Raw genomic sequence first — 13,091 nt, 5'->3', positions numbered from 1 at the left:
TAAATAGAGAGCAGAAGAGCGGATCTGCACTTTGCACTTTAGCACAGAGCTTTTTGTTTTTTCAACTGCATTTAATAACCGTTACCCGAAAGTTTTGCGACACGTGCACTCAGGTTAGAGGGAAAGAAGACAGCAGTGTCGGAAAAGGAGCACTTTATAAGATGCTCCCCTTGTCAGCGAACGTGATTGACGCTGGATTGCTACAACAAGGAAGAATAGTCTAAATTACAACAACTAAGCTACATGGGACTGGCAGTTTTTAAGAAAAAACCATCGAGCAAAAAAACATCGATAATGAATACAGAAAAACTTGAGAGTCTTGTCGATTGTGTATGTTGCGGGCTCTTTAAATATTGACCTTTGACTTCATAAATTGGCATCAGTAATATTAGTTAAATGCATTTTTAGATGGAATTATCAAAACGCTTATTAGCGTCTACATAGAGTATTTAGTAAACATACTTATGATTTTTTTATGTAAGTTAATTTCTTTTATTTGAACTCTCGCTGTAACTTTGGGCAAGGTTCAAAGTGTGAGTACGGTTGAAATTTAAATTGCAGCTCTTATTTGTTGCAGTTGTCGCTTCTTCAATGCCGTATTTTGGCGTGGGTGGCAACATACTTGTGTTTGCCGTGTGTGGGCAATCGTCATTGTCACAATAGTTGCTGGCCTCGGTCGGGCCCAAATGTTGCACAAGTCTTAGACACAAATGTGTGGCATGCCTCAAGTGGTATGCCCTACTACAAATGTTGTCCTGTGCTTTGTGCATTTAATATATATATATGTATATATATTTTTTGGGAATGCAACTCAGCGCTCAACACGAGTGTCTTGGTTTATAGAAAGCAGCAAAAAGTTTGTGCGTCACAGTTGGTGCCACTGACACGTTGCTGTTGTTGCAGGAGGTATGTGAAGGAGTCTCATTAAAGTTGCATAAAACGGCAGTGATTTTTCTTTAACAATAAACAATCAGAAATGTTTTAGTTGCAACTTTAAAGGTAACCAAATCGCATTAACTTTTAACTTTGACGAGGCGCCAAATGGCAAAGCATTTTGCAGTACAGACTTAACTTTCGACATTGACTTCCCACATATGATACATACATATGTACATCCATAAACATATGTGTAAGTGTAAGTGTGTGTGCGTGTGTTGTGCTGGCATTGGATTTAATTTAGATAAAAGCTTTAGCTTTGCACGCTCTCGCCCTTTAAAGGCGAGATAATGCACTCAAATCAATTCCACAAACACTTTCCACAACCTTTGCCAGCGACGACAATTTATTTTCATGGTCCTAATATGAGGATATTGATGCCAGATATGCGACGCTTCGGTCGGACGGTGAAATGGCGGTGAAATGATAAGTGGGTTAAAATTTATACTTACAAATTTGGGTTAACATTTTTAGCTAATTTCTTATCCGCAAAGGCAGCTTTTAATACACTTACCAAGGCCATATCAATTCAGTCATGTAACTGACATTCCCAGTTTATCATGATATGATATAATACGGATCGTTTGGTGCATCTTAACGTATGGTTTATTATGAGGTTGAGTGGATTTTGTTCAAAACTTTGGTCCACATTTTCTTTATTATTCCATGCTCTTGTAAGAAAACAAGAAAACGGTCTAGGTTCCATTTGAGCATATGGTTAATGTCGCAGTGAATCCTCAAGATATACTTACTATAAATAAATATTTCACAGAGATCCTAAAAAGGATTTCGATGCAGTGATTAACAAATAAACAATTTTAAATATTCATTGACATTTATTGATTGAATTTGATAAGGTTTTATCGTTTTGCAGCATTTGTTTTTTGTTTTTTTTTTTTTTTTTGTTTGCACATACATTTAATACATGTATTTTAGTTGAATCTTATGAAGTTTTCTTTGATTATGCTTGTTGTTCTTCCGTTTAAAACTGATGCACACACACTTACTGTTAGTTAAGAGTTATGGATTTTAACCATTTGTATTGGAGTTTGTTAGGAACCTGAACGTGGCTCGTCATTTGTATTACGTAAAGCACACATTTAAAATAATAATCGTGTTTTGGTTGCTCGCTCTAATAATTGTATAAACTTATTTATCGGTTAGCAAGTTTCGGCGGTAAACGGTTGCTTTTGTCTCTTGTTTTTGGCTTACAATTAAAACATAGAAGAACGCAAAACGTTCAGCATTAACGGTTCTGTTCGCATTCGGTATTTGGTATGCATTTAAAATCGGAACTTGGAACAAACCTCTTGTTTACAATTAATGCTCATTTCTCTTTGGTGTGTGTTTCGTGTGTGTGTAAAGTTTGTATAAATGCCCTGCTTAGGTAGGTGTTTAATAATATGTATGTATGTATGTTACAAACCATGAATAATCAAAAATAGTTATCTCATAGTTTATAGTTGTTGTTGTTGTTGTTGCTCGTATATAGCATTCATATGTTTGTTGTATATATATGTATAAGTATCGTAGGAGGGCTCATTGTAGGTTCATTTGTTGCATTCTTGTAACCAGCATATACATATGTATAGTTTAACAATTAATTCTATATTCATAACGTTCTGTCTTTGTTTTTCCATTTTGGCCTATATTATTCTGTTTCTATTTCTGTTTTATTCGGTTTTCTTGTTGTTTTTTAAATGCCTTTGGTCTCTTGGTTTGGCCAACTTGCATTTCATTTCATGTATAGTTGTATTTGAACTTTTTAGCTCGTGTAATATTTGTTTATTTATTGAATTTTTGTATCTAGCACTCGGTACATTTATCATGCGTAATCTGTTTTGATTTTAAGTTCGAATTCGTTATTTGCTATTTTTAGGAAATTATAGGTACATAGGTACACACATGTATCATCATTATAGTAGATTCGCTTCAGGCTACGCTTAGTACATCAAATAGTTGTCTATGCTATTATTATAATATTCACTTAATTAAGTGTCTGTCACTTTAGACTGGAAGAGAGCAGTTTGAAGATAGTGTCTTGAAAATAAGTGTCAGTAAAGAGAACTCAAAAATGTGCTCGGAAAGTGAAGTGAGTTGCAGCTTTCGATCAAAAGTCAGGGTATCACATATCAAAACCTTTTTTTTATTACCAATATTTAGCTTCAGAGAGCTTGAACTAGACTTCGATGTTGCAGGGTTGCGACTAGATGTCGATGTGTAGCTTCAACTGAATAATAAATTTGTATATAGACAAATGTTGATAGCAAAAGTTGGTGCCAAGTTTACCCAAAAAAAAATTGTCTTACATGCTAGGTATATGCGTATATATGTATGTATGTGTACTTATATATACATATATATATAATGTGTATATAGTATACATATGTAATACTATTTATGTTAATCAAATTGTAGCGCATCGTTTTGTGTAAATATTAAAAATATTTGTATTTTTCTATGTAATTTGACTTGGATTTTGTTGATGTGCAATTTATTAGTTATAGTTCTATATGTATTTTGCGCCACACATTTATAAATTGTTCTCAGATGCCTTGCGAAAGGTATATAAAAAAGTCGTTCTACTACTGTAAACTACAGTTAAGAATTACAGTTAACAATTAACGAACCTTACTAGCCACATTATCATCAACATATACTCATATTCATATATAACATACGTTTGTCATAGAGACCATTGTATATAGTACAAAATTTACAATCGAAGCTACCAAACTTCTGTTTCAAATCGGAAAATTATTTTTTATCTTATAGGGAATTTAAACAATTTTGTTTTTGTTTTTATAGAAGCCTCGAGTTAAGTGCGTAAAAAGCAAAACAGCTGAAGGCTTAAGGCTGTGCACAGTGTATGCGCATGTGTGTGTTTACGATGTATTGTGTTTGTCTTTGTGTTTGTGTGTGCAAGCGTGTGTTGAATAAATTTATATAAAATCTGTGCTCAGAAAATAGTTACAAATATTTTTTAGATTTAGTTACACTGTCCTTTGGGCGTGATATAGTACTTATAATCTTTGTATACTTGTGTCTATGTCAGAAATATATGTGTGTGTGTATGTAAAGGTTTTTTTTTTATAAGAAGCTCGGAATTACGCATATTTTGATTGTTTTAAGGATTCATTCATTTCGCTGATATTTCATGAAAAAATTTCAATAGCTTGATGTCTTTTAATGTTGCTGATGTTCCTTTATCGTTTGTAGCTTAAATTGACTTAAAAAATGTTGTGTATATTTTTATTTTTATTTTTATTTCAAAACACTTGCAAAAGACTAAACGCGTTTTTGAACTGTTTTAAATTGGTATTTTCATTGAATGAGCAAATCTTTCTGATGTAGGAGTAGTCGTACTTTTTTATATAATTCAAACAAAATGAAAACTGAATTTGTTTTTCTAGATATCAGACAAATTCCGCGCTCAAATTCAAATATTAATGGAATTCTAAAAATTGTATGCCTCCAATTGTTTCCATATTTTGTGTACTAAAATGGCAGACTGTAAATTTGAAAAGACCTTTGCAAGCATTTATTGTCCTTCGATTAACCGAAGATGAATACAAATCCCGTGTGTTTCAATATTATTCATGTTTGTTTTAGTAAAAGTCTTCAAAACGCAGCTGGGTGCTAGAAATGTTCGTAGTTGTTGGTGTAGAGCTACAAGTTATATATGTATGTATATATTTGATTTTACGATTAATTAATTTAATTATTTGATATTTGTATGCTTAATTGTGGCAATTTCAGCAATGTCTACGCTACTACTTAGATAGTTCCTAATGTGTGTGTTTGAGTTTGTCAAGTAATCGTTATTTAACATAAAATTTTCTCATATTTTCTTCATTGTAATTTCTTTCGTTTTTGTAGAACATTTGGGCTTTGAATTCGGTTTAAATTCGATTCGATTCGATGTCGATATCGAAATCGATTCGGCCCATAAAATGCTCCATAACTTGCTAGTTTATGCACCATTTGAATTTCAATTTGCAAACATTTACAAACAGAGAAGGACACAATGTGGAGGATTAGGACTAAGGTAGGAGGTAAGGGGATTTCTTTAGACAACTACTATTAAGTGATAGTAGTAATTATATTAATAATAACAGAGTGTTTTTGTTTTTCAAATACTTTATACACTTTTTTCGTCGTTTGAGTCCATTGCAATTTGATTGCATATTAGAGAGAGGTGCGTTTTTCAAACGCTTCAAACGCTTTAAACGCTTCAAACGCTGCTCACCTGGAATTAAAATCAATTGATGAAACGGGCCTTCTGTTTGCGCACAAAGTCCTGCGCCTGTTTGTCATTGATGCGCAGCTCGAGGATTTGCAAAATTGGATTGCCTGCAACCAAAGTCAATATTGAGGCAACGTGCAACGTAGAGAGGGTGATAACTGTGCACTCACATTTATCCTTTTGCTGCATCAAGGGCAGCTCAATCTGCTTGAGCCCATGAAAGTTATCCACACTGGTGCTGTAGTCGGCGACGCCTGGAATATTGCCCAGTGCCAAATAGGCCTCACCACCGAAATCATTCGCTGTGAGCACATCGTGGTCCATTACAGTGAAGCAAATCATGGCGCCATCGCTGAGGCACTGCTCCAGCGTCACAGAGAACTCGAAGCATTCATCGAAAATAGGATTTAGCGTGCGCTGCATCAACAAGGAAATGTCATTGAAATTAAATAAAGAACTTTTAGTCCGCATTGAATGCACAAAAACAATTACAATTTTAGGCAAAGAATGAATAGTATAATGAGGATTTTCAGTCAATCTTCAATCTTAAAAAGAAAGATAACTATCTTACCCTATGGGGTAATGGGTATAAGAAGTATAAAATGGGAATAAAAATAGAATTACATTTACCTTATGCACATTGGTCTGCTGTTCCATGCAGTGCACAAAGATGCGACGCGGTAGCAGCTCGATAACTACAAAAGGATCACTGAAACCATTCGGATCAAGTGGCACCACATCCCTCGCATGCAGCACCTCGACGCACAACGAGTCGTGATTGAAGTAGGCGCGCACAGCCAAAGAACCATAGGGCCCTGGACTAACAGCTATCAGCTGCTCGCGCAAACGATTTAAGTAGAACATGTCAATCAAGCGATCTGTATCGGTTTTGTGGAACTGCAGACGTTGCTCAATTCGCCAAAAGTCCTCAGTATGCAGACACTCTAGAAGCAATCCTTGGCCCTCGGCATGAAAGAAGTCAACAAGAAGTTGCAGTGCTTCATACAGACGTTTGTGAAAATGCGTCGGTTTGTCCGTCTCATCGCCCGTCTCCATTTGCCGTGACATTTCCCCCAGTACAGTCTTCCAGATGAATCGCAGTGAACGATTAAAGTTCTTAGTGAGCAAAGCGCTATTCAGAGCAGCTAGATGGCAATCAAGATACTCGAGCAGTGGAACAATCGCCTGATTAGCAGGCAATGAGTCCGGTGACCAGGCCAAATGGAACACTGCCTTCTGTAGGGACATCTGCATGAGTGGCGCCAGCTTGGAGAGAATGCGTTCGCAGCGATTCTCCATGTGGGTTAAACTCGATTCCAGTAGATTGTCAGCCGACTCCTCCAACGGTTGTTCATCGGAGCGAAACTCGGCAAGTGTGCGACGCACATACTCCACATTATTAACCGTTACACACATATCGTCGGAGCATCGGAACGGACCCTGCTGCTCATAGTAACCGCTGTCCGCCAGTGTTGTATGAATGAGATCACAATAGTGCATGGCCGCCGAGCAGACGACATCGATAAGCTGCGACTCAAGCATTATGGCGGTATCTTCATCGGGCCAGTTGATCACTTTCCAGAACTCCTTGATGTTGAGTAGCGTGCTGGCCGTGTCCACCGAGGAGCTACTGTACCTCACAATGCGCTCACCCTCGCAAATAGCATCCATGCGAATGGCGGCACGAATGCGCTGCAACGCCTTAGCTTTGCTGATCATCATCCATCGTTCAAAGGTCGGTATAAACCATTCGTGGCTGTTGCTCAACGCCAACGGCTTCTCCGGCGGCTGTGGCTGAGCGGACAGGTGACGCTTCAGTTGGCAGAATTCTTGCAATGCCAGAAACAACTCGAATGGCTTCGTGTCGACCGGCTCCGCTTCCCCCTCGAGTACAGCATACTGCGAGAGATTCATTCGCACGCCGGGCACTTGGCCAGCAGCCATGCGTGTGTATACCTCTTCTCCAACCATGGCGTCATACTGCTTGTAGATGATACTGAAGTACTGAATGCCATTCGTGCTGCAAGCAACAAAACAGAATATTAAATACACTAAACGAAATTCGAACGTACTCAAAAGGGAATACGGTGAATACGAAATATCCTATTGCAATGGGATAACAAGAAAGAAAACTGCATTCTGAGCATCCTCGACTGTGAGATACTAAATTAACATAAACATTGCGGTAAACTATAGAATTCTCTGCTTCTCAGAAGTGTGCTTCAAGCAGCCGAAATCTAATTTAACTTGAACAATTTAAATAAAATTAGAAGTAGTTGCTCCATCGCTATAAAACTAGGAAATAATTAACATATTTCACCAACATACAATTGTATTACTGACTTAGTACACCCTGTTAGTCTAAGGGTGTCGGGTATAAGCACAGAACAGATGTTTCGGCTTTACAGCATTGCGGGCTTTGTTGTCGTTGCAAGCTGCTTAACTGCAACTTGCAGTGGACAACGAGAAGTGAGATGAGGCAAGAAGCTTTCTCAAAACTGAAAATCGATTGCGAAATGAAAGCTGCAAGTTTCACGGTTCATTTAAAATTAGCTGTAGCCTTCGCTCTTCTCTTCAACGATACTTTCCTGCATCACTTTCTCATCACTTAAATATGGCTCCATTGAGCTGTCTTTCCAAAAGTTGCTCCATCGGTTCATCGAAGGAAAACGTGAGCGCATTTTTATGACAGCGCAATTAATTTGAGTCTTACGTCCGTAAGCCACTTGATGTCCTCATTATGAACCCTTAATGACCACGTTAACTGCCAAATATGCGACTGATTAGATGACTTGCATTAAACTGACCAGTGTTGGGCAACACGTGAGCAAATTCAACATGAACGAATAACTATTTCTATATAAAATTATTTGTTCTGATTTACTATCTCTTTCACTCTTAAATTTTTATTTCAAATTCAATTCAAGTGCTTTGAAATCTGTTTACCTAATCAAATAACTCAATAAAATACTAGATCTTCAAAGATTCTCTCGAATTTATAGTTTACGTACTGTGCGTTCAATAATAATAACACAAATGCTGCAGTTTCTACGTGTAACATACACTGCCCTGAATTGCTGTTTAGCAATTGATATAAACAAACCAAAGTTCGGAGATTGGATTTTAGTTTTAGTCACAAGTCAGATAAGAGGAAATCAAATCGGTTACTTGGCACTCATTAAGAAGCTTTTAAACAACTAACAAGTAACCAACTGATTAGTGGCCAATTCACTAGCAACAGCAATTGCAACGGCAGGGGCAACATCGCAGTTTAAACCGGAGTAGCATTTCGGCTGCCATTCAATTGGGTCAACACTGAAGTACTTACAATACACTCGCACACACACTCATACATGTACAGTGAGGGTTGTGGGTCAAATTCGATGCTCGCTGTTTGTTTTGTTAAACTGCTTGTGAATTTTATTTGAACGAACAACGGGCAGCAACCTTGAAGCGTGTTTTATATGGGACACGTGCCGCACATAGAGAAATAAGGTATAGGGGCAAAACAAGGACTGGGCTGACAGTGTAATAGTTATAATCAGGGCTCGTCTACTCACTTGTCGAAGAGCGCATGATAGTAGGTCTGTCCCAGCTGGATGTCGGCGGTTAATGTTGTTACGAAATTCGATAATGGATTGGGTAAGCACTGCGATTCGCGCAGCACATTCTGTCCCCACATGATGGAGCCCTTGCGCAATGCATTGACTACCTCGCCGCGCACTCCCTTGTTAAAGGGGCAGACGGCACGAAAGGCTCGCATCGATCCCAGTAGACCCAGACATCGCAGCAGGAATTCTAAGCGAATGAGCGACGGTGGATTCAATGCTGGAAAGATGTCTCGATGACGACGTATCTGATTTAACGAACGCTCCACAAAGCCATTCATTGCCTCTGCCAGCCATTGTTCAAGATCGCGTGTGAGTGCCTCTTGATTGGGCTGATTCCATTGCTTCTCCACATCACTCAGCAGGCGGTGCAGGAACTTTGGGTCCAGTGGTGTCGAGCGATTTAGTCTGGCTGCCGCCACATATCTGCAAATAGTATTATAAGCAACCACAACATTTAAATACAAGTGACTGATGAGTATGAGTCGATTGTGCGATATCCTTAACAAATTAAGGAAAAGAATAAGGAAAGAATTACTTAACAAATTTTGGTTTTGGGAGCCAGTTTATAATATCAAGTTGCCAAGTTGGAATAAAATGTTGTGGTTTTTCTTTAAATTATACCTTTTTTTCGGACGGACAGATATGTACATAAAGAAGATGACGTTCTTCGCTTATATTATTATGAATGGAGGGTCGCAATCACCTACCTCGCCATGGCACACTGCAGATCACTGAGTTCAGCCTGCACGGCCAGCTGATGGAGTATAGTAAGCGCCGGGCCGGGCAGATCACCGCACCAGGTCCACGATGGCTCATGCGTGGTCACCTCGTGCTGCATAAAAACCATTTGGAGCTGCTCGATCTTACGCAACTGCTGCTCATTGTTCTCTTCTGGGGCATTGCCACGATCCTCACGCGTTGATAGCCACAGCTTGAGCCGTATGCGACCCTGCACCGTGCTGCGATGACTGCGCGCCTCCAGCTTGAACCAGGCATCCAGTCCTGTGGAGGGTATCTCCGAAATTGGTATATTCACAGAGCCGAGGAAATCATCTTGCGATCCCTGACGTGCTGACTGGCAGACCTGCTTGAAAAAGCGACCCAGTCCGCGCACACCACGCACCTCGTTCAGTCGCGAGACGGCGTCCATGACGCAGCTCTCGTCATCGTGGTCCCAAATGTCCAAGTGGAAGGTGTCTGTGTTGATGTCATCGATGTCGCTAAAGAGGGCAAAGGGAATAAATGGTATATATGGTATCATTAACTGACCAGACGACCCAGTCGAATTACTCTACGCTCCGCTCATTAATTTCTCTAATTAGCGCACGCGCTTAGAAGTATGCTACACTTTTTGCTTCTGCTTCTGTCTTGTCACTATACTTGTATCCATTTGCAACTGTTGTTTGCTGTTTGCCGTGCCGTTTATTTTATAGGCTCTTCACAATTTTTATATTTAAGAGCACACACGTCGTATTTTTTCAACTGGTATCTGGTTTAGAGCTCATTTTGGCTGCTTGTTTACTGCAATTGCAACATAAATTTGATTGCGATTGAAAAATAAATTGCTTTTGTTTATTTGATGTTGCAGTTAAAATTGTTTCTCTAAGCCCGAAAGGAACGGTAAATGATTACACACAGAGATCGCTGTGCAGCAGATATAAAATATCGAACATTTGTCATGCGGCAAGACGTAAATGAAGTGTCTGTCCCAGAAGATACTTTTTTGCTGAGCTTAAGGTGCATTCCAGGCGCGTTCTAGACCAGAATTGACAAAAGGCAAACGCAATTGAATAATTTGAAGTAAATCCGCCATTGAGCAGCTATCGATTTGGCAGATAATGGACACGTGATTGAATTTAAATGTCCGCACAATTGTTCAATTGGGCGAGCAATCGCGCAACAAAGTGAAAATATAAGGGAGAAATCTTGATTTCAATGCACTTACAATTTGAATTTTTCATTCCATTTGGGGCTAAGCGTGTGCGGTTTAATGCTTGTAGCCTTGATGAGCTTCGCCGGCACTGGGCCGCCCAGCGAGTCGCGCTGCTCCCGTCGACCAGCCTCGCGCCGCTTGAAGCTCAAACGAAAGCTATGCTTACGATGCGGTGGCGAGTCCGTGGAACTGTTATCAAAGCCACCGCTCATATCAGCGGAAAGGGCGCGCGGAGTCGGCGGCAGCGGTAGCGGTGACACGGGCGGGCCGCCGTCCGGCTGTATGCCTAGCATGCAATAGGGATCCGAGAAGCCTGTCAAGAAGAGACAAAGGATGAGAATGAAACAGATAGTCGATGTGCATGCAAAAAGGATACGATGTCACATTAATGAAATTGCCAACGTCATTAAATGGCAATTAATGGCAGATGCCTGCTGGCAATGAAGTTAACCAAGCAAGCCGCTGAACAGCTGAACAGCCGAACAGACGTCAACTGGCCATACCATGTGCGCACATGGCGTATGATTAACATTTCATTTGCATAAAGTGCCGCTCAATTTTTAAGTACCTGTGATTTATACACACTCCACAGTCTCTCATGCACACACGTTACTACTGGGACATTTTGTTTATTGTTTACCACCACAGCTTTTCAACGTTCTGTGACAAATTTAGCGGCACTCAACGCTAGATTTGGTTTCCCTTTTAGGTACACACGTATTTAAGTATTGAGGTCCACAATATTTTACTTATAATAAATTTATATACATATGTTACATAAAGTAGTTTGTGCTGTCTCACTGAAATGATAACTGTATACGAAACTAAGAATATTTAAGAGCCTTTATTTCCAAACTCTCTGAAAACTAAGAATAGTTAAGAGCCTTTATTTCAGAACTCTAAATGTTTTGCAATCCAATCCATTGGACCACTGTATAGTTCCCAAAATAATATGTTGTGTTTAACTTTTTTTTAAATTAAATAAAAAATACAAATTAACGAAAGCACTTTTACATAATTATCGACAATTAATAAGTTTCATAACTTCACGAAATGATTGGCTCAATTGAACAAACTTGGAAGAAGTAAATCGCAATAGAGCCATCTAATTATTTCTCATTCACAATGATCAAACTGGCAGACACTATACAACAAAAACAGAGCAATGATAATCGATTTATTGATTAGCCAGTATATGAATGTGATGTGTTAGTTTATGCTTGACCAAAAATTGCGATTGCTGGTGTTTTAACAGTAGTTAATGAAAAGTGAACTTGAGTTGCAAACACAGGACAACGCCAATTGAAGTTACCCCAAGCAAAGGCGACTCTACTCATCAGCTACGTCTCATTGCCAACGAATTGTTCTTATGTTTCTGCCATTGTTGCCCCATAGGCAGCAGCCAGCAGGCGGTTAAAGGCGAAGCAAGAGACGGCGGGCGTCAGCAGAACATTTAGCAGATGGTAGAAAGAAGTTTGTGAGTTTGCAGAAGCAACCAGTGCACTGCGAGGCAGGCAGCAGCAGTGGCACTCAACGTATTCCTTACACATCCTTGAGCACATTAAAATGCGAAATTGCGTTGCCTTCAACGTTACTGGTGATGCTGCTGCTGCTCTCGAGCATAATGAACAAAATGGGAAGCATTAAATTGCAAATTTATTGAACGAGCTGCGGAACAGAGTCGATGACTTCGGCTCTCGACTTTGAGAGAAGAGTGGGAGAAGGTAGGTAGGGAGGGGTAGGTTGTTGTAAATGTGACATGGGCAGAAACCAGAAAAAGAACTGCAAAGAAAAAATGTTAAATATGCGTGCATGACACACATGCCATACACAGTTTATTGATGCCTCGTTTGGCTTTTTGATTTGCACACAAACACACACACACATACACACTCCCACGCATACGCAAATTCAAAATGCAACAAAAAAGAAAGCTACAGTTAAGTTTTGACTGTATTAGACCCGACTGATAAAATTTAATATACTACAAACATTGGAAATTAACAAAAAGAGCAAACCTACAAATAAATTCCATATTTAGTATCCCCTTCAATCTACCAATCCAGTTCACTTACAGGCATAATCATACAGACGTGGATAAATAACATTTTTGAATTATTCTGATCAAGAATATATTCATTTATATGTATCTATACTTTATAGGATTAAAGGTAACTCCTTGATACATAAACTTTTGCTTTCTTCAAAACCAATATACCCCATTTTCAACATTATTAATTTAAAAAAATATTTACACACAACTCTTGACAGATTGTTACATTGGGCATTTAAGAAGGAGACGGAAGGAACGGGGAAAAAGTAATTGAAGTATAAGGAGATGTATAAGCTGGGGCTTCGTGTGTGT

The 13,091-nt window shown here is 39.1% G+C and overlaps 1 protein-coding gene across 3 annotated transcripts in view; it reads right to left on the bottom strand.

Annotated features, from left to right (window-relative positions):
• Positions 1-4,195: 4,195 nt before the first annotated feature.
• Positions 4,196-13,091, bottom strand: part of LOC117572702 (BAI1-associated protein 3) — a 50,896-nt gene continuing 42,000 nt past the window's right edge. For all 3 annotated transcript variants that reach the window (XM_052005282.1, XM_034255758.2, XM_052005283.1), the window contains 6 exons: positions 10,739-11,039; positions 9,501-10,013; positions 8,743-9,216; positions 5,813-7,202; positions 5,353-5,599; positions 4,196-5,289 (listed from right to left, as the gene is read on the bottom strand). In XM_052005282.1, coding sequence (XP_051861242.1) covers positions 5,198-5,289; positions 5,353-5,599; positions 5,813-7,202; positions 8,743-9,216; positions 9,501-10,013; positions 10,739-11,039 — 3,017 coding nt within the window. In that variant the 3' untranslated portion in view covers positions 4,196-5,197. The remainder of the gene's footprint in view (positions 5,290-5,352; positions 5,600-5,812; positions 7,203-8,742; positions 9,217-9,500; positions 10,014-10,738; positions 11,040-13,091) is intronic.

This window comes from Drosophila albomicans, chromosome 3, assembly GCF_009650485.2.
Source record: "Drosophila albomicans strain 15112-1751.03 chromosome 3, ASM965048v2, whole genome shotgun sequence".
Lineage (NCBI taxonomy): Eukaryota > Metazoa > Arthropoda > Insecta > Diptera > Drosophilidae > Drosophila > Drosophila albomicans.
This window is presented reverse-complemented; position numbering and strand designations above follow the sequence as displayed.